We start from the raw sequence: 22,317 nt of genomic DNA on the forward strand, positions 1-22,317 counted from the left end.
CAAATGTTACAAGGAAAAAACATTTAACCTCAGATTGTGGAGCTATTCCAAAGCTCGGGTGATGTGATTGATCCTGATGTTCAGAGCACTTCCTGATATCTGACATCTCATTGTAGCCATCTCTGTTTATACTGTGTATTGTACACTATGGACCTTTTTGACTTGTGGGGCAGGGAGTGTGAAAAGCACTGACAACATCAATCACAGGTGAAAAACACATGATAATCAATTTGATTACATTGAATGATGGATGAGACCCCACATTTCTAATGACAAACTGATCTAACAGAATACAGAAATGTGTCTTTTTTCTGTCTCTTTTGAGCCTTTTAAAACAGTTAAAGTGTTACAGACTTAACTGTAACTCTACTCACGTGTTACAGAGTAGGGGACCCTTAAAGTCTTACTTCTTTGGCATACAGTGAAATAATTCCTGCTCATTGCCTGCTGTTGCCATGCTTTCCTTAAACAGAAACTGGTTCTCTGGTGAAGGACCATGTCCTAGTGGCATCAACAGGAACTACACATTCTGGATCATGACACCTGTACCAAGGATACCAATAGGAAGTATGAGCCAACACCAAACTGAAAAAGGATGGGAGGTGGAATACAAATTATGAATAAAAACGTATTTCAGTCAGGCAAGTTCTAGTTTGCTTAATACCACTTTCTTACAAAAGGCTGCCCATATTGTTTCATTATTCGTTCCAGTTCTTTGGTCAATTTACACCATCAAAATAAATCAAATGAAAAAGATTTGAAACTTCAATTTTCCATTTTTTGATTACTTCACAAATGAGCTTGTCCAGGCCTCTGGTTAAAATGTTAATGTTTCATATTGGGCTGTTGCTTCAGAATTGGATTTTTGAACAAAAAAAGGGACTCTTTTTAATTTTCCGGGCACTCCTTTGTGGTTGGACTGGATCATTAGAGCATTCGCAGAGTCTAGAGCCAGTTTAGAGTCTACAGTCAGCAATAGACCCTGTAATACAACTGCAGTATGTATCATATAGGCCAATATTACCTTGGCTAATTTATTATCACACTGTGTTAGACATGCATAAAATGTCTTCAGCCACAGGTCAATGTATTGTTGTATTATACCTTACATGTGCTGTAGTAGACTGTGTCCTTGATTGGCTACATATTTATTAACCATTTTTATTTATTTCCCAGAGATTTTTTAATCCAAAAATATTGCTTCAAAAATTTATAAAGCAAATAAAAAAAAAAACAACTTCTTATCTAAACTGAACAACAAGACTGTATATAAAAAATGTATCTAGTTACTGTGATGCCATCTATTTCAGCTTTTTGAAACCAGATGCTGAAGAGTATATGTGATTAAATCAGCAATCCCGCTCCATCACAATTCACAGGTTATTGCCATAAAAAAAACAACAAATGCGACCTTGAACCTGAACACAGTTGGGACCCATTAGGCAATCATCGTGTATACGTTTCAATAAAATCTCCTTTCAGAGTAAAATCTATTCTGAAGAGAGTAGCAAGTCTTGTAAAAATTGCCCATAAAACAATAAATATGATTTTGACCTTGACAATTCAGATGGCTACTCATTAGATAATCATTGTGTAAGTTTGATTAAATTCTGATCAGTAGTATAGGAGGAAGATTAGAGGAGAGAGGGTGATTTTGACAACCTCCTTTTGCAGCCAGAGGCATTTATGCTTATTGATGTCCTTGTTATGTCCATCTTTTATATACAGTCTATGGCTTAAAAAAAGAAATAACAAGATAACAAGCAGTTTGTGAGCAAGCTGATATTGAGCAGTGTTGTCGATCTCTTATGCCTGGCAGAACATAGCAACACCCAGGCTAAATGAACTGGGTCGTTTCTATTTTATGTGTCTCATATCATATAAAATATAAATTATTTTATGATATGCTATCACAGGCTACAAGGTTATTTGGCACAGCGATTCCCTTAGCTGGCTACAAAAGTGCAGAAACGTAATGGTCTCACTGTTATATGGTCTTCCAACCATAGTGTGCAGCTCTGCACACTTCTGTACTCTACTGGATTTGTCATACCCAGTCTTGCAGTCATGAATGTGCACCCATATGACGTGAGACACTCCAGCACATGACATATTTGGCTTTAAAATGACGTCACGGCAGCGTGGGGCTCAGCAGGCAGATCGTTCGTCAGTCTGAGAGAAGAGGAGCAGCAGGAGGAGACGTGCCGGTCTCCTCTCCGCTGTAATGACAAGCCCTCACAGCCACTCTCTCCAACTCCTCTGAAACAACCCTCAGCCTCCAGGATTTTCCTCCGCCGCTTCCCCTCTTCCTTTTTCTTTTCAGTTGCACCTTATTTCATTTTATTTTCATTTATTTTACTTTATCTAACCTCTCAACCACCCCCCTCCACAGAGATGTCAACAGATAATGAAGACCCCCTGCCTCTGGTGACTTGAATCCTCCCTGCTTCAGAGAACTGAACATTCTCATCTTCCGCCCCCCATTTTTTTTTCCAATTTTCTTTTTTGGACGTTCATCTGCCGTTCAGCAATGTAGGAGAAGTGACGGCGTCATTTCAGCAATGAGGATGCCAACTGCATGCCCCGATTTCGGCTCTCGGCATCTTGCATCTTTGCCTTTTCTGCTGGGGCGACTGAAAAATGAACGATTTGCGTGAAGGCAAAGTTTGAGGGTACCTCTTTCGGTTTCCCGCTCACCTGTCCGCCTGCACGCGCCTACCCCCTCTCTCTCCTCTCGGCTGGTGAGCAGGGAGAGCAAATCATCGCCAACAGAAGAACTGACGGACAACTTCAAAGAGACCCGACAATTGTTCTGGTATTTTTAGTGGAATTTTTTTTGTTTGTTTTTTTCCCCCTGTCCTTTTTTTTGGGGGAGGAATTTGATGTGCGCAACGTAGAAGGATATGGCTTAAATGATGTTTGCGTTGACAGCTGGAGTAAGGTCCGTAACTTGAGTGCTTTCTTCTCATCAGCAATTGCCGGAAAAACCCATCCAAATGGGAGGATACCTGGAGGACTGAGTCGGTTTTCGACAGTCGAGAGAGAGAGAGAAAAAAAATGTGGATAAAACGGAGTGTCGCGCGCAGGTAAGGCACAAATTATTTTGTTCAGTAATTACTTTGTACTTAAATTCTTGAATGATTAAGGGGGGAAATGTAGACTGTGATTGTGCATTGTAATTTCTCTTCAACAGCGTGTCTCAATTTTTTCTTTTAAATCTACGCCACTGCAAGTTATTAGAGTCTGCTGGAATTGATGAACGAATAACATAGATCAATTGGACTGTGAAAAGCGCGAGGCTGTGGCTGCCGCTGTGTTAGAGTTATACACATATTAGCTGCTTTAGTGTTGGTAATAAAGAATATCCGGGTACAGGCTTTCTATAGATATGTTGTGTGATTTTTTAAAAAAATTTTAAGGAAGAAAATAATTGGAAAATTTCACATCCTGTACGCTGGGGGTCGCCAACAGTACGGCGCAAGCGACGCACATACATTCGCAGATAACAGACGCGTGCTCAAAGCGACACGTGTGTAGACACACGCGCGTGTGCGCGTGCACAGTCTCAAGGTTAGGTCTGTCAATTCCTCCCCACTTGTGAGAATAAACGCGTCCAGGTGAGCTCCACGTGCAATTCGTTGGCATAAAGTGAAGGTAAAATGATGAAATAAATAAAACTGAGAAGCTTTGCCCCCAAAATATTAAAGCACTTGGTGTTCTGATGAGTGCGTATCCAAGCACAAGGAGAGGATGGCATACAAAATATCTGTGCGCAGGGGTCAGCTTGATCACACTGAACAACACATCCCTTATCTTTTTAGGCTACATTAAAGTCTTTCTGCCAGAGAAATAGTTTTTTTTAAATGATAGATATGATAGAACTACATCCCTAAAGTGAAGATATAGAAAGTAGGCTTCAGACTCCAACTGATGAGTGAGGAAGTCCAAACAAAAGCCCTAAGTGAGATCATTCATTTGCCCCAAAGTGGGTTTATAGGTAATGACACACTGCAAAATGAGACCAAGTCTGTTTTCTTGCCACCTGCTGGATCCCATTCCCACCGGCAGCTCATATTCCTGCCCAGTTGCAGCCGTACATTTGTTATGCATGACACACGCTGTACATCTTTAGGGCTGACCTCGCAGGGTAATGGCAATGCACGTCTTAGACAGTGCAGTTGTGCGAGATGATGAAATGAAATGCCATGCCTTTAGATGGATTGGCAAGGGGCACAGAGAAACCAATTTCCATCATCGGGAATTTCCTTGTCACTTGCTCACACAAACTGGAATGTCCAAATGGGACATTGGACGATCTGCAGCCGCTGTTATGGACTGAAGTCGCTTGTTATTAACAGTAATGTACCCTGTTTTGTAGTCAGGTATTTTTACTGGCTTGGGCCTTTTCAGGGCGCAGAAGTTATTGTGCACACAGGAATCTGTGCACATGCATTAAAGGCAATAAAGTTGTTTATGTGACAGAAATCTGTCCATTTTTCTTTAAGTTAAACCCCAATTAACAAAACTCGTTAAAGAATATTAAAATGCTCTCGGTAGTTCAGTAGCTGTAGCCGAAGCATCTTCATGAGGTGCCCACGGTTACTCTGTGCACGAGAAACCCCGCCACAGTCTAAAGTTTTGCAATGCTGTCGCTAATTATCAGACATTGATGGCAGCAGTTGGTGGCGGGGCTTTTACTGGAGTGATTTCCTTCCCTGCAGTATGGGTGGTGAAAATATTTGTTTTCATTGGTTTGAAAAAAAAAAAGGATGGATGAACTGAATGTGTACAGAGAAAGTCACTGTACCTGTTGGAAGAGACAAAGAACAAACCACCTACAGAAAGTAAATATGTGGGCGTAAATGCAACCGCACTGGCTTCAGTAGACCAGGAGAAAAAAAAGGGCTGATGGAGAGTTACAGATACAATTTTAAAAAACAAGGCTTCTAGAGATGACTACAGTAGTTACTCATCGTTCTGGGCAAACCGTCTCATTAAGACAGCCTGTGGGCTAAGGCTGGGCTTTAGTGATTATCACTATTATTTATAGACTTACTAAAAAGACTGTAAAGATGTGATGATAACATGGGAATGAATTGTAATTGGGTTCTTATTAAAGTAGCCATCCCAAATTGTAAACCAGCTGTTTGTTGGTGTGCATTCAGTTTTTCTCGTAAATGGATAACAATGAACGCTCATGACCTGCGACATGCTTCACTGTCTGTGATGTGTGAAATCTTCCAGTCAAAGCTAAATGCTGGTAATTTGCAGCGTTATAACGAGCTTGAACCAGAGAGCATCTGACTCGAGGGTTAACCAGCGGGGATTCGGCTCTCACACACTCGGGATCTCTGGGCTGAGCCTTTCATGGATGTCACACAGTTTCAGGTCCCCCATGGCGAGCTCTTGTACAGCTGAGGCACCGGAGATGCTATCAAGCCTCGGCACACTGCGGCAGTAAAAAGCGTTCCTGACTGAGACACCAGTTGCCTTTTACGAAGGCTTTATTTGTCTTGTTTCACTTGCCTGGCGGAGGATTGTAAAGCATAGATGGCTGTGTCTTTGCATGTTTAGCCTTTTCTGCTCAATAGGGATACATCGAGTGATCAAGAGTGATACATCGAGTGAATTTGACAGTAGTGATTCAGATATGCACTAAAAAAGAAAAGAGGGTGGTTTTAATGAGCTGTGAGCTGCCTAATATTGCTACACCTGGTGATAATTTCTTTGGTATTTTGCGAGTTACTCCTGTGTGAAAAAGAAAACTGTTATAATAGTCTAATTCTGATTAATATCACTGGCTTAATGAGAAGGGTTCCTCATGTATTACAGTTTGCAGTGAGGTGTTTTTTTCTTCCCCAATGAGAAAAAGTTGCACAGCATCATCAGTCTGCAGCTGGTTATATGACAAGCCGTGGTTCTCTTAGCGAGCCCTACTAAGAACTCCAGGGCTAAACATGGCATTACTGTGTTAGGGGCCATCAGATATTCAGATATTCCTATGATTTAGGTGCCATCTTAATAGCCTCTATGAGGGTTATTAACTGGGCCTCTCTGGAGCGTGATTAACCTAATTTGCAGTGAAATAGGCTGTGTTGCTTCTTGGAGATCCTATCCTCTGGAGGCGTGTGTGTCTGTGTGTATGTGAGAGTGTGTCTGCATGTGTGTCATTAGCACCCTGTGCTCAGCAGGAATCTGTTAGATCCAGAAGGACCGGTACAGGTTGTCCCTTTCTAATGACATAAAAGACAAAAAAGGCATGGACGCTGTCCATCTAAACCTTCTGGAAATACCTCTGAGAAAGAAAGAGAACAAGAGAGAGGCTAGCTGTTGTTGAAGACGTGGGTGAAACATGAACGACCTGTCACTGACTGGCATAGCAATTAGCAGAGAGGAGTCAAAGGCAGAATGGGACCGTAACTGCTACTGTGCTTTAATTTCTTACTGCAACACATGAGTGCATATCGGAAGCTTGAAATGAGAAGCCTGGAGTTTAGCTCATTAAGTTTTTTCTTTCTTTTTTTTTTTGAAAACCAAACACTTAAAATACTTGAATTTATGCGCTGGTGATCAAAAAAAAAAAAAAAAAAATCAATAGCAATCAGAATAAGTGTTTTGCTTTGTGGAACCGGCTGTAGACCGCCAAATGACAGTAAACCTCAGAATAAAACCTCCATATTCAGATCTCATGAATTTATAGTCCGTGTTCTAACTTTATTGGCAGCAACCTTCAGCCTGATTGTGTTTAATCACCGGCTTGTCCGCTTTGTGCTACATGAAAAAAGTGTGCGTGTTTCTATCGCACTGGAGCACAACCATCCACAAAGTAAAGGAACTAACAGCACAGAACTCATACTTGATTCATGTAGTGAGCTTTTGCTGGATCAATACTGCCTCTACAAAGGATCAGACTTATCCGTCATGGCCCTTCCCACTAACTGGCCTTCTCCAGGCACTGGGGTGCCTCTCAGAGGGCCATTTTCTACTCCTCCTCCTCCACCAAAACCCCAAACTGCCACCTGCTTTATTTTGTGTTTAGCTACTTAGTGGTATTTGCTGTCAAGTTTGTCACAAGAGACAAACAAGACTTAAAGACAGTAAAGGGCTGATATGACCGAAGCATTGTCCTGTTATTTCCTTTTTCCACCATGTTTCTTTACAGCCCTGCTTATCTTTCTGAGCATGTGGGTCATGTACACTCTACTGCAGTGGGAGTAATTAATGGGATGATGCAACACTCTTGGCTGTTGCGCCTTAGACCCCCCATATACACACATATACACACTCTGCCCCACCCATTTTCTCTTTTGTTTGTTTTCCTCGATGAATTATGTTCTGACTTCAGCAATGCAGCAATGTTTCTTACACTATGGCCATAGTAGCAGCTGCTGCAGCTCAGCCTTTCAGGCATGGATGGAGTCTTATTTGTGTGCATATCTGTTTGTGTGTGTGTGTGTGTGCGTGTGCGTGTGTGTGTGTGTGCGCGTTGCACACTACCAAAACATTTGGAAGATTTCATACAATATTTGCCTCCCAGAGGCCTGCTGCACCGAGGCAATCCATAAATCTCTGGAACTCTTTGGAAAGCCAACTGTGGTATTTATCTCCCTAATACTGGATATCTACTGAGGACAGCTTAACTCCTACACCTCGGAGCCTGCATTTTTACGAGCAATGCAAACACATGCCGCTGAGATTCCTAAAAATAAAATAGCTAAATAAATAAATATAAACACAGCAAGCATCTAGAGATAATCATAAACAGTACATTTTGATTTATGATGAGAAGAGCTAGGATTTATTTTAGAAGTAGAGTGGGGAAATAAGGGATGCACTGAGGCATTCGGGCATCATCCAAAGTAAAAGGTCATAACAGAAGTTCATGTTTCTACACAGATGATCAGTATCTTCCTACCAATGTTTCTGACCTTTTAATTTGATGTTCAAGATATTCTGGAACAAAGCTCTCATGTATTACAGATAACATGGAAAGGTACTGTATGTTCACTATCAGTAACTAAGGAGGGTCGCTCTGTATTTCTGGTAATTTGGAAAAAGGACAAAACATTTAGTTTCCTCAAAGTCAAGATGAAAGCCGGGCCACTGTGGAAGGGAAATTGTTTGTATAACCTGCATCAAAGCAGACAACTTGAGTGATATGCCTTTTTTCTTTTATTGCTGATCAGTGGGATATGTCAGCGGGGATTGTAAACATCTGGCAAGTCTCAAAGCTAATCACATTCATTTGATACTAGAGGCATGTTACTTGGTTAGAGTGGCATTGAGGAGGATTTAGCCACCACAGTCAACAAATTAGAAACACAACGTAGTGGGAATAAGCGATTTGGTTCCTGTGTATCTTGGCAATTGTGCTTGCCAATACAGAGCCATTTGCATGTAGGTATGTTAGTGTGTGTGAGTGCGAGTGTGTGTATACATGCTGGGTTATATTTGCCCCTTCACTTAGTCTGAGAGCTGAGAGCTTGAGCACACAGCCCTTTTCACTTTCCAACAAAGGCGTGATTGCATATTCAACAGGCTGCAAATACAGACTCAGGGTATCACGGCTCTTCCTTTAAGTGGACAGAGGATGAACCCCCTCAGGTCTTCTGGATGAAATGCAAATGCTTCTGCAATTGAAATGCAAACAACGACCAACAACCATGGTCTGATTGTCAGTTTAAGTATGTGGTGTAAAGCTGAACGGGAGGGTTAGAAAAAGTGCAGTACATAAATACACAGGTCAACTAATTAAGGTAGGCTAAGCTTTCATATGAATCCAACTGTAAATCAATTCTCGCCTTCTGTTATAGATACATTTTACTTCCATATTCCACTTCCCAGTGTCTCTCTGTCTCTGCCTTCTCTCCTCCTGTGTGCACATACGCAGTCTTGCTGTTCTGTCTGTTCCACCACACAATTAGTGATTAGCGCTACAGCAGGTAGCTAGTGCTGTAAAAATCAAGTGCAACATAAAATTGTACCCACCCTCTCCAGTCACATCTAATCACATTTATCTTCCATGTTTCTGCACTTATGTCTTCAAAATAAATGACTAAATAATACAACTGTTATTGTGGGTGTTGATTTTTATTCCACATATTAATTTGTAACATTTATATGTGGAATATTTGAACTATAATACATTAGAAATACTAATTTTATACATTTAGAGCCATAATTTGTTTGTAAATTAGACCATTTCTGTAATTCTGTACCAAGGGATTTTCTATCAAACAATCAAGATGTGATTGAAGTTAAAAAGAGGCTATAAATTAATTGGAAAAACTAATCAGATTTTTACATATAACGACTGTATTTATTACTTGGATTCTTTGACTGACTTGGCCATTGAAGAGTCCTAATTTTCTTTATCTCGACAAACTTCATTTGCACTGTTATGTACCATCTAATCAATTTTGAAGCATTCGAAAATCTGAACAGAATATATACTTCACATTTCTTCCTGCTACTTCTGTCAACAGTCACATCATCAATAAACAGTGGCGCCCCGGTACCCCTGGCAGCCATACAGCCACATCCTGTCACATTGCCTCCATCATGTTTCACAGATAACGTGGTATGTTTAGGATCATGAATTGTTTCTTTCCTTTTCCAAAGTTTTCTCTTCCCATCATTATGGCAAACAGTTTTCTTGGTTTCTTCCATTTTTCTTTGTTTTTAGAAGTTGCACAGGCTCTTGTTTTCTGACCTGGCCTTCCTGTTCTTGAGTGTAACCAGAGGTTTGCACCTTGTTGTAAATAAACACTGTAATATTTTACGAATGAATCAGAGTGTTAATGTTGCCACTCCTAAAAGTTTTGCTGTCCCTGTGACAGGTGCGCTCTGTTTTTCAATGTCATGACGTCTTCTGTCCCTTGGACTAACATCTTGTGGAGCATATATTTAAAACGACAGCGAAAAGCTATAAAATACACATCCAACACTGTGAATCGACTTCACACATTCTGATTGTTTTGTCATGAAATAACAAGAGAACACAGGCTAGACCTGGCCATGAAACTTCCTGGCCAGTTAATGTTAAACTTTCTGAAATAAAGCTGAAAGTATGGACTTCAATTATATTTGATTATTTGTGTGTGGTGTGGGGCGATAACTACAAAAACAGGTTTTGTTCAAAATTTATGACTCTTCCTGTAAATGCAAAAATCTAATAAAACAAACCTACAGGCATGAAACAAATAAGAATAAGAAAATCTCTGACAGCAAATAAACCACAGTTATTAAGAGTGAAATGGTACTTAAACATAAATACTGTTAAATGTGTGTAACATTGGGGGATGAAAAATAAAAACGGAAAACATGATGTTCATCATGAGGATCGTTTGTAGTTAAATGTATAAAGATGCAAAAACTCCCGTCCCACTAATATTCCCTCAGAAATAAAAAGGCCATTGGAGTCTTTTCCCTGAAAAGTTCTCTGTACATTGGGAGATAGTGGAGGGAAAAAAAGTGCCAAGCAAAGGGAAAAATGAAAAGTGAGCAGAAATGGATTAAAATAACAATAGAGCATTTTGCTAATAGTCCATTTTGAGCTGTTGCCACAATGTAATACTGTCTGTGAGAATTATGGTGGATAAGAAAGGTGCTGATGTCTCTAGAGACATACTAATGCTTTGCATGCCTTACTTTGTGAGAATGTTAGTGTTTGATAATGGATAATGCTGACTGTCATTCTTTCTCTAAGACACGTTGCCTATTAGCACATATTAAATCCTGCAGACAGTTTTAGTAAATGAGGCTTTGCTTTCTATTAGAAAATAATTAACTTTTGTATTTGATAAAAATCTAAAGCACTATTTCAACAGTGTCTCAAAGTTCAGTGCCATAAAATGTTTCCATTGTGTCTGGGTCTGTGGGCCAGGTGCCAGTTAAAATGAGTTTTAAATGGAATAATGGAACGAACTGTGTAGCCTCATAATTCACAAATATCCTGTATGCAGCACCATTCATCAAAGCTGCAGAGAACTCCTTTCAGCATTTTGTATACCTTCTGACATTTTCAATTTGCATTATCATTAGCAGTCTATTGTGTTTATTGAACTGGAAAAGCAGGCCTGCCATATTTTTCACATGAATAACATTCATTTCTCTGAGAAGTTCAGCCTTTTAAATTGTCGTATATTTTCTTAAATGACAACTGGGTGTTTCTTTCAGGCTGTACGCATGATTACACACTGTTCTGCAGATTTTTGTTTCTTTTTCAAGAGATGATCCCAGTCAATTTAGGCATTATCTCCCTGGAGACACATTAGGCTCTTTCAGATATGCACTTCTTTGCGGCGATGACACTGCGCCTGAACTTGTCGACTTCATCCTTGCACTCTGGTCATGTGTCCATAAAAGCGGTGGTGGCAGTATTACTAAATTGGATTTAGTAACTATAAAGATGACACAGTATAGTATTGGCATATTTTGCAGTATTATACACTAAATATTAATATTTTCTTAAATAAATTAAAAAATACTATGAACACAAGGTCTCATCTCTCTGATGCCAACATGTTGCCATCGGTCTGAATGAGTTTTTGTCAGGGAACACAACTCAAGGAAACTCGACTCAATTGGTTGTCAGTTGGTTGTTTACTGGTTATATTCATATAGAACAGGATAACCATCCTGTTCTGCTGAGCACAGGTGTAATAATTAAATGTGAATTTCTGTCTATAAAGAAAGATATGCAATTTTGATGATTTATTACAGTTAATTGCTGGATAATAAAAAATGGATTGAATGTAATTGCCAACCTTTAATTGGCATTCAGTTGCAGACTGATTGCAGTCTGACTCTGTCTTAGGGCAACATCTATGGCAGGTTTAAATGACAGTCTTGGTGTGCTTGACAGTAATTTTGCAACGAAAATGACATAACAAAAAATTCTGAAGGGATTTGATAACCTTTTCTTATTGGATAAAACAGACATTGATATGGTTTAATTTTAAGGACATAATTTGCAGTTAAAAACAAGGTCCCACCTCTTGTAGTAACGATACTGCATGCATTACTTTAAACACAATAAGTTTGAATACTTGCACTTGCACTAAAGAGCAGGCATGCACGGGGCATGTAACGTGTGCTGCATGTGCTCATAGTTTCTCAGTTTGATAAAGTTGTTTTGGAATAGCATTAAATACTATTAAGATTATAAACTATCTGTCTGGGAAACATATTCTTCTGCCATTTTTTTAGTAAGAAAAAAAAATCATTTAATGCAGCACACATGTACTGACCAATCGTGCATGTACTGTAGCTCTCTCCATCTTATCTGTCATGAGCAACATTAACATAAAAGAAAGCCCACTTTCACAGACTTTCACAGACTGATGAAGCCTGCAATATTATAGTATCAGCTGTATTAAAGTAACCCATGTCTGAAAAGGGCAGTAGATTACACCCGACTCTAGCTCTGATCTGCCTGTCAGGTTTAAGTGATCAGTGTACTGAGGTGAGATCAGGGTAGGCTCATAGAATACTGTGGCTACGAGTAACCGCTAGTTGCAGTGATATGACATAAATATTTTAGCTGTTAATGGCTTCACATTTTTACTAATGATGCCCTCGTAATAGTAGATTTCATGCAAACCAGTGTAGAAGAATATTACTGTTATTGGAACCTTTGCATTTGCTTTATGTTACAAAATTTCTGCTCAAATTTGCTGGCAGCTTTTGAATTGATAGAGACTGCTTATTTTGCTTATAGAATGTGGTAGATTTAACTGACAGATAAGCAAGCTACAATAATGGTTAAATGAGATGTAAGTCAAATTCATCCAAACCTTTATCTTAGTCCATCAAACAGTTATAAAGGAAACTGAGTCTGGACTAACATGGTGGGCTGAACAACACACCAGTATGTGCTTATTAAAATAACAGATGCAGATTTAAAAGCAGTGACCAGGCTTATTGCCAGAAAGCAGTCTTTGTGTGATCAGTAGCAAAAGCACATTAACTGAGTAGTCTGTACGATAGGTCAGCTCTTCATGTAAATGGATAGGAGGATGAAAGCAAATAGCTGGGGGGAACAAAGGTGGTGTTATTTCTACCATAAATAAAGAACAGCAGATTTCATTCTTTTTTTTTTTTTTTTTAAAGGCAGAGCTAGTTTGATTCCACCCAGAATCGTGTCTTTTCTCCATTGTGTGGAGAAAAAAAGTGTGAGAGGAAAAAGAAAGCCTGAGAGACAGGTGTATTAAGGGCAGCAGAGTGGTCAGAGTGTATTTGAGTAAGTGTGTTTCTGGACCTTGTTGCGGTGAAGCTCCCACATATTCCCTCAGTCCCCCTGAGAGTTGTGCACCGTGTGAGCACTGTGCAAAAAAACAGCCTCACTTTTGTTCTATAACCTAAATGTCCCAAAGGTCTGCAGCCCTATCATCTGCTTGACACCCCACACGCACACAGATGATGAAGCAGCAGTTTGAAATTAAACCTGTCTGAATACATTTAGTCTGCATCAGATTTATTCATGCACATAAAACGTCTGCTTTTATATATTCTAGATCTTGAGTCTATTTGCTCACAGTACACAGTAGAGGTTGGGCAATATTTTCTCAAAATGATATTACAATATTTCAAGGAATTTTGTGATAACGATATTTATGATGATACAGAAAAAAAATACTGAAGTGTATTTTCCACCATTCTTTTCAAATGAGCTCGTTTATGACACACTAACTGATTCAAAGTGAGAATCTTGTGCCCTCAGTTGTCAGCAGGAGCAGATTTATATTGCATTACTAGTGACATAGAAGTATATATAGCAACACAGGAAAGCCACAAAAGTAGCCAAGGAAATGTTATGTAAAAGTAAAACATAACTGCTTATCACTTTAGTTTAACAATAGCTAAAGAAACTTTACCTTTTAACTCTTCGGGAGTCTGGGATGTTGAGCTTTTTAACCAGCTGCTTAAAGTCCTGTTTTACCACCATGTAACCGCATCAGTAATTTTCCTTTACCTTTCACACAACTGGCAGATGTTCCGGCGTCGTCCAATCGAGTCATTTGTTAAAGCTCGGGTCACACGTGTACTTGATGGTTTGTTTGTAATGGTGAGCCAAGTTTGTTTTTTCCACTTCGGTGTTCCTGCATTGTAGTGTCTCCACCTTACAATATAAAGTGTCTTAATTGACTGTTATTGTGATTTTGTATAAACAAAATTATATTGAACTGAATTGAATTGAATGTTTTACAAAGTGCTGTGTTTGGTTGAAGTGACTTCTTTACTAAAAATCAATGGAGGCTGACACATGGCCTTTGCTGTCAGACAAATTTGGCCTTGTTCTGTGTGCTAGGAAATATTATTGTATCATTGATAGCGTGATACCACTACAACACAGTTTATCACAGAAAGAGTTGCATACATACAGTAAAATATGTAAAAAATAGAAGCAAGTTTTGAAAAATAGAAGCAAGTTTTGATGCATGAAATACATTTTTAACCTTTGTTTGCAGTTGATTTCTCTGTACATCATTTTAATCATCATTTTAAACCCAAACATATTCTGTGAGTAGTTTTGTCCATTGTAAAATTGTAGGGCTGCTCGATTATGGCAAAAATGATAATCACGATTATTTTCACTGAAATTGAGATCTCGATTATTTGACGATATTTATTTAACAATAACAATGTATTGAATAATGACTTTAAAGATTGTCAAAAAATAATATAAAATAGTGTGCAATACTGATAACAGTGCAAATGTTTGCAATATAAAAAATAAATGAAAAATGTAAACATCTATGTTTAGTGAACTTTGCAGTGTTGCTCTGTGGTGCAGCTACGACACCGTAGCAAAGTTTACACACTATGTCTACTTGATCCACGTCTGACTCCGCGAACCCATAATGTTTCCGCACCACTGAAGTTTTTTTTTACCTCTCTTTTCAACCAACGGCAGTCACTCTACTCTCCAAATAACTTCTGCTTAGCTTTCCGAGCATCCCTCGGGTCCTCTTAATCAGCGGTCCCCAACCCCTGGGCCTCGGACCGGTACGTAAGTTGTTTGGTACCGGGCCGCGAGAGTTGAGGCTCGGGTGAAATGTATAGTTTTCAGGGTTTTTAAATCGGTTTTCAGCGTTATTTTGTTAGCGTTTTTATCGTTTACTCTGTTTTCCTGGATCTTTTCACGTGTGCTATGAATAAATTTTCTTTTTTTCGGTACCGGTACTAGTTTTATTTTGTTGTATTTATCCGCGACACCTTAAAGGCCGGTCCATGAAAATATTGTTGGGCATAAACCGGTCCGTGGCGCAAAAAAGGTTGGGGACCGCTGCTCTTAATTGTTGTGACACGTGTTCGAAATGCAGAGAGGTGCGCTCGATTTGCCACACGGAGCAGCACGAGAGTAAAGCACGAGGGAGGGGCTAATAATCGGCTCAGTCATTTTTAATGATCGTTGAAAGCCCAGATCGTAATTGTGATTAAAATTCGATTAATTGAGCAGCCCTATAAAATTGTTGATTTGTTTACCAAACACAGATGAACTCATTTCTACACCGCCACATTTTCTAACCAGCAGTCTCTGAATATAAACTAGTACTGATACTAATATATGCACAATATTATCATCATCAGTGCCGTCATACCATGACTGACTGAGATTGACCAAGGCTTGGCTGTTGGCATGCCTCAAACTAGCTATAAAAGCACCATCTCTGATCTTACTGAACTTGGTGGAAATCTGACTGGACAGAGGTACTGAGATCAGGTGTTCTAACCTGAACTTATGGCATTCTTGCAGCAGCAGTCCACCTTTCAGCTATTTCAACAGAAGACTACTTGTTGCCACACTGCCAGAGTACACAGCAGGGCTTTCTGGATCCCAAACATATCTAGACACTTCCTTGGCCAGCTTTTATTTATGTCTGCTATTGAACATGCCTAGGACATGCTGGGTTGACATGTTCATCAGACGTAGCTACAAACAATGACCACTACACAGCTGCAACGACAGACACTTGTGCAGTCTGTGCGCAGATGGGTGTCAACTTGCATAACGTCCAAGACCTCGTATTAAACATCTTTTAGTCCAAGCTTTATCAAGCTAGTATCTATAATATCTATTTAAAATACAAATTTCTGTTTCTGTTTTTGACTTGCTTATACACATACATGGAAACAACTGTTTTTAATCATGATCTACTGTATTTGTAGTCACTTGTCAATAATCACTAGTTGACATGGTTATTTACCAAAAAATAGCCAAAACAGAACATTTGTTATTATTTATGATACCAGGTCTGTTAAGATATTTTACTTTAAAATCCGGGTATGGACAATCATGGTAGCGCAAATATATTGTAAATGTGTGAAGAGTCAAGTTGGTAGCAACTAAAAGTGAGAATCACTTGACACCCCATGGTATAAAATTATCACAATACTTGGCAAGATACCACATTATAGCAATTTTCCAATTTTCCAATATTCTATATATAGTATTGCAATAACATTCATTTTGATTTATTAGCTTTTCTAAACTGCAAATTTTGTCCTCATAGTTAAACTTGGTCAGTGTCTGTTTTATCCACTAATAAACTGATGTTATTTCACTCCAGTTTGACAGGCTACTAACACTATCACTTAAACCTGTCAGAAATGTTGCCTTAAGTTGGAGTCAGTTTGCAACTGAATGGGGTATAATTGGAACTTACATGCAATCTTTTTCCAATAATACACCAGTTAACCGTGATAAACCATCAAAAGTCACATATCTGTTGCAATCTACAGAGATTCACATTTAACTACCACATTTGTGCTCAACAACCTTCCTGTTCTATAGGAATATAACCAGAATACAGCGATGTGACAGCCAGCTGAATTGATTCCTGTAAGTTTGCTCATTGACAAAGACTCATTCATACTGATGTCCATGTGTTGCCAATCTGTGGATTTATAAATTAGACAACAATTATTTGTAAATTGTCAACAAGCTCTCTGAGGCTGATAGCAGTCGGTCCAACTTCATCAAGCTAAGCGTGTCCACTGTCGGATGGATTTTCCATTGAGTTGACTTAATGCAAGTTTTCTCAGCGAACATTATCTCAGGATCGTGATGCATGAGACGAGGCTTCTTGTTTGTTGTATTTTATTGCATTGAATAAAATATCGATATTTGGTGTCCTTATATCAATAAAATCTCACCACGCAAAATACGGCAATATTATGCCTTCATTTTTTACTCACCACTAGTAGTGCTTCGGCAGTTCCACCAATGATTCAAAAAAGCCTCAAACATTAGAAGCTTAATTTTATCAGTGGGGAATATGAAGGTTTGAGAGCCTCTTTATTACACACATGGATCAAAACAAAATTTAAAAAGGTTCATAATTTTACATGAAACTGGCTTTGTAATCATTCAACCTTTCCTTTTATCTTCCACCTGCTGCTGATGTGAGCCTGTCTGCTCTGGGTCTTCTGCTGGGGGAGAGCAGGATTTGATTCAAGTTCTACATAAAAAGCCAACTGTATGTCTGGTTATAAGTCAAAGCAACATGTTAAATCTTTCATGCACTTTTATTAATCTGTCTAAAATGAGCCAAAAAAAATTATCACAGGATGTGTTTTAACCCTGTCAAATTGTCTTTCTGGAGCATTTGGAATTTTCAGAAAACTTACAGCTAACAGGAAACATTTTATAAATTTAATTGTAGAGTTTAGAAAAAATAAAAGCTTAGCTGACTAAACTGTTTCCACTCCAAACTTCCTTTGCTTTCTTGAAGTGGGATTGTATAAGGTACTTATCCATAGTCAGAATATTACCTACTGTTGGCATGCCCTCAAACAGATAAGGAGATAAAGCAAGGTATTGATGTAGGCGTGTATTTTAGCCACCCACTTACAGAAATCAATATTAGATTAGGCTTAGGCTATATTTAAAACAGGCTGTAAAACATTTTTCTGCCTTGCCGTCAGATGACCATTTCACAATTGGTGTAATCGCCTTCTAAAGTCACTGGACTTTGTCAACACAGTAATTTTACCTCGGAGAACGCTGCATTTGCAGGTCAACTGTTGCCTCAAGTGATTAGCTTATTTTTCTTATTTTCTGATCACACAGTGGTGGTCCAGCAATCCAGTGCTCTGCACGGTAAAATTGCAGTTTGTGTCAACGGAGCCTGTTGACTTTGAATCAGCAAACTTTGATTGTAAGATTAATTCTGTAAGCCTCCCAACTTTGAAATATTATTTATTCTTGGACGAGTGCCGTGAGAGCAGCCAGACATTCATGTTTCATACCCCAACGTCAGAATATGTCATTGTCAGCTGTAATTTCTTATCTTGTATCTCCCTTAAAAATCTCACCTTGACAGGGGAAGTGTATAACATTGATCATATTGATAAATATTAAAGTAAATACCCCAGAGTGCGATGCTGCCAAACCTTTGGTCCTGGCATTCATGTGGATAAAATTTCACAGTTTCAAGTTTAAAAAAACTTTGCTTGATTTTTTTTATCATCTTATCTTAGCAAGCTTTCCATGATGACTCCCCCCTCATTGTTGTCGGATTATCCTCCTAATGATTGGACTTTATGTTTGATTCTTCAGTAAAACTGTGAGAAATTCTGAAATACAACACTAAAAATATTTGTAAGTTTGTTTTGATCATGTGTGGTGTCTTCTCCAGTAGCGCCTTTGTTTTACAGAGAGAGCCAGTTGTTTTGAGCCTCCCAACTTGAGGCGGTTTCAGCTGCACAGGACATCTCTGCTGACCTCCTCTTGAACACAGTGATTATTCTGGGTCAGACTCTTTTAAAGCTACATGCTGGAATTAATGGAACTGGGAAGGGCAAATAGGGAATGTTATTGTGCCCTTGTTTCTCAGTGCGCTGCAGCCGAAAAAAAAGACATGTTTTACCTCGCTAATCCTAGAGGGGTCAGTCATTTCCATTCATTGTAAATTTGTGTTTTCTGTAGGAAAGCACGTCAATTCCCAGTGTGAGAGTGATGGAATTATTTAATGTGTGTCGGCATTGTGTTTCATGTTCTAGAGGTCAGAATTGAGTCTTTGGGGAGATTAAGCAGCACTTTAGCTCCCCGGGGCTTCATCCACTTGTGGTTTTTATTGTGAGGCTAAAATGACATTAATCCTCTTATTACTACTACTGAAACTGGAGGTCTGTTAGCATAATGTGACAGTGCATGATACATTTTATGTTATACATTTCTATCAGTCCTACCTGGCCAGTGATCTCTGTGGCAAAGGATTGTTTGATGTTTGGTGACTATAGAATCAGAATCAGAATCAGAAACTTTATTGTCATTGTCACGAGAACAACAAAATTAAGAATATAGACAAGTTAGGTTCACTACCAAGATAGTGATATTGTGTTGTGAGGTCAGCAGTGACCAAAACAATAATAACAACCAATTATAATTACCACATAAAGATTTTAGGTTAACTGAGCCACAATGCAATGCCAATATGCCAATAACATGTTCATGTAAATCTAGAATTTATCAATATTCAGTTTGCAAGTAAATAAGGCCCTGTTGTAACCTGATACAGCAGTCAAATGCAGCTAGCTTTGCCAGTGCATCCAATCTGCAAACCTATGTGCATTGCCCTTAGAGTAAGTCGTCCTTGTTCTGTGGCCTGGATGTTATCAGAGAGTTTTTACCCCCAGAGGGGTAAGACTACCACACAGCTCCTTCCCTGTTCTCTCCTTTCTTTCTCCATCTCTGTCACTCTCTTAGGGTAATTCAAATGCATACTCCATATACTCCCATCTCTATTTTAAGAATCTTCTCTCTCGTGTGGACATGCTGTGCTTGGGGCTGGTCGAATTGGGGAAGGTTGAATGACTGGAAACAGACTGTATGAGCGCTCACAAGCATCCCACTGTCTTTGGTGTGTTCTCAATCCATAATCCTTTAAAGTTGTTCAATCTAGCAACATAGCCACTGGAGCGACTTAATAGTTGCCCCAAAGTGTATGACTTTTAAGGTATGAACCATCCACAAATCCCCTGCAGGCTTTTGCAAAAAGCCATGACGTGTAATGTTTTTCAGACAACTTGGTTATAAATAATGTTAAAGGACTCAATACCAGAATTAATGCTTCTAAGGGAAAAAGTTAATTGCACAGACATAAGATATTAATTCACTGACTGATAATAACCTGGTGTTCCTCTGCAAACATTACAGTAGCTATTATAACAGTGTTGGGAGAATGAGTATATGACCATGAATAATAAATGTGTCAACAAATACCTCCTTTTTGTTGATACATTTAATGTAAACAGGAAACCCCTAGGGACCTCCATCGAAACCCGAATAAGCGATCAGTGTAAACACAGTCTACAAACTTGACATGCTGACTAATCTGCATTGTGCTGTTATGCTCAGTTCTATTGTTTGCTTTAGCCTAGAAGCTGAAGTATCTGAAAGTGGTTAGAATACAGCAGTTTAACACAAAGCATAAATCATGGATAAAGAGGTGCCTTTTTATGTAAATGTTTTAGTTCAAGGCAAAAAAAACCCTTTTCACCAAAGAAAAATATTTAACAGTTGGAAATGGCCTATGACAGATGTCACCTACAATCCAGTTTTGAGATCCCTTTCCAGGGCCTTAACACCTACTCACATGCATCAGTTGAGCTCAGTAGGTCTCATGATATATTGAGGCAAGGTCTCATAATAGTTTCACCTGAAAACTCTGGTGATAATGACCCACACCCTTTTTCACACCTTGGCTCATGTGTTGAGGCACACGATCAATCGTTGGTCAATGACCCTCTTAATGGAAAGCTCTCAGTAGGACTGAAATACCTTTTCTTTACAAGCTCCTTAGTTAAACGAAGTTGTTATATTACTTTGCGTATTCCACAGATTCATTTGAGGTAATATTGAATTTTTTTTAAAATAAGGCTTAACAAGAAAACATTTATGGCAAAATGATGTCTTTACATAAGAGATATAAACTACAACTGAGAAGCAAATGTTTGTGGATATCCATAACTGAATACAAATTGCGATCAAAAACTTAGCCATAGAAACAAAAATGAGACGTGATACGATGATACACAAATGATTAAACGTTGCCAGTTTCCCCATGGTGCAGCATGTTGTTGTGGTGGGTAGCACCATCACCTCACAGCAGTCCTGGGTTCAAATTTGCTTGCCAGCTTGGGCCTTTCTGTATGCAGTTTCCATGTTCTCTACTTGGCTTCACTCTAGGTACTCTGGCTTCCTCCCAAAACATGCATGTTACATTAATTGGTGATTCTTAGCTGGCATGATGTGAAGGTGTGTGATTGGCTTTATGATAGCACTGCAGTAGATCGGTGACCTGTTCAGGATGTACCCTATGACAACTGGGATAGGCTCCAGCCACACCACTCAGATTCATGGAAGAAAACGGATGGATATCATCTTGATAAATACTATCAAATACGAAATTCTGTTACAAACTGAAAATTTGAAGGTGTGGCGTATCCTCGAAGTGATGATAGTTTGCTGTTTATGTACAGCTCAACTTCAGTATTCATCAGATACCTTACTATTATATATGTCCCCAAGGGTCAAACTGCCAGTGTGTAGTTCTTCTGTACCATGCTGAAGCATCTAAGGGACAATGTTCAAGAAGAGCACACAGACTGAGATTTAACTACCTGCAACTGTATCTACTTTCAGTTGTCTTGATAATGGCAGGTGGGAGTAATCAAAATGAGGCCCAGGAGACCAGAAAGCGCAATAAAAGTACAAAAATCAGTCTTTGACCAAGATACGGTGGTCGGGAAAGTCAGCAGAGGAGGCTGCTGACTTAACAAGATTCAAAATATATCTTATTGTATGTTATTACCAAATTTATGTGCAGTGTATGTTCACTGTAGCTGTATGTAGGACTCTGCTAATTTGAGATTACTGAAGATGACCACAACCTTAAATGCAATAAAATCTCCCTAAAATCCTTGAGCTGATGGTACTGAATACCTTATTCAGCGATATTAGGAATACTTTATTGATTTTCTGTTACAGCTTCTGTTCTCTACAAACATTATTATTATGTTCTTTTAAAGAAACCAATAAAAAAAGGCACACACAACCTCCACCACTACCCCGACTCCCTCTGCCCAGCCAAAGGGTTCTGTCTCGGGGAACAATATGAAAAAAGAAAAGTCAAGTCAATTAAAAACAAGTATGATGCTGAGATGTTGTCCTCCAGTTTATGCTCATAGTCTCATTTTAACCTCTTGCTGTGCCTGCTTGGTCCAACCAGGGAAAACCACCCACTGCATTGTGAAACTTTCTGAACTGTAGCTGGTGAACCTTTTCCCCAGTGTATATATATATATATA

The 22,317-nt window shown here is 39.0% G+C and overlaps 1 protein-coding gene across 2 annotated transcripts in view; it reads left to right on the top strand.

Moving 5' to 3' along the window:
- Positions 1-2,102: 2,102 nt before the first annotated feature.
- The window catches only part of ajap1 (adherens junctions associated protein 1), a 53,525-nt gene continuing 33,310 nt past the window's right edge, over positions 2,103-22,317 (top strand). The window contains exon 1 of one of the 2 annotated variants that reach the window (XM_042227111.1): positions 2,103-3,086. In XM_042227111.1, the coding sequence (XP_042083045.1) occupies positions 3,058-3,086 (29 nt within the window). In that variant the 5' untranslated portion in view covers positions 2,103-3,057. The remainder of the gene's footprint in view (positions 3,087-22,317) is intronic. The other variant, XM_042227112.1, reaches the window with a different exon arrangement.

Source organism: Haplochromis burtoni, unplaced genomic scaffold, assembly GCF_018398535.1.
Source record: "Haplochromis burtoni strain Fernald_Lab_line unplaced genomic scaffold, NCSU_Asbu1 Contig_244, whole genome shotgun sequence".
Lineage (NCBI taxonomy): Eukaryota > Metazoa > Chordata > Actinopteri > Cichliformes > Cichlidae > Haplochromis > Haplochromis burtoni.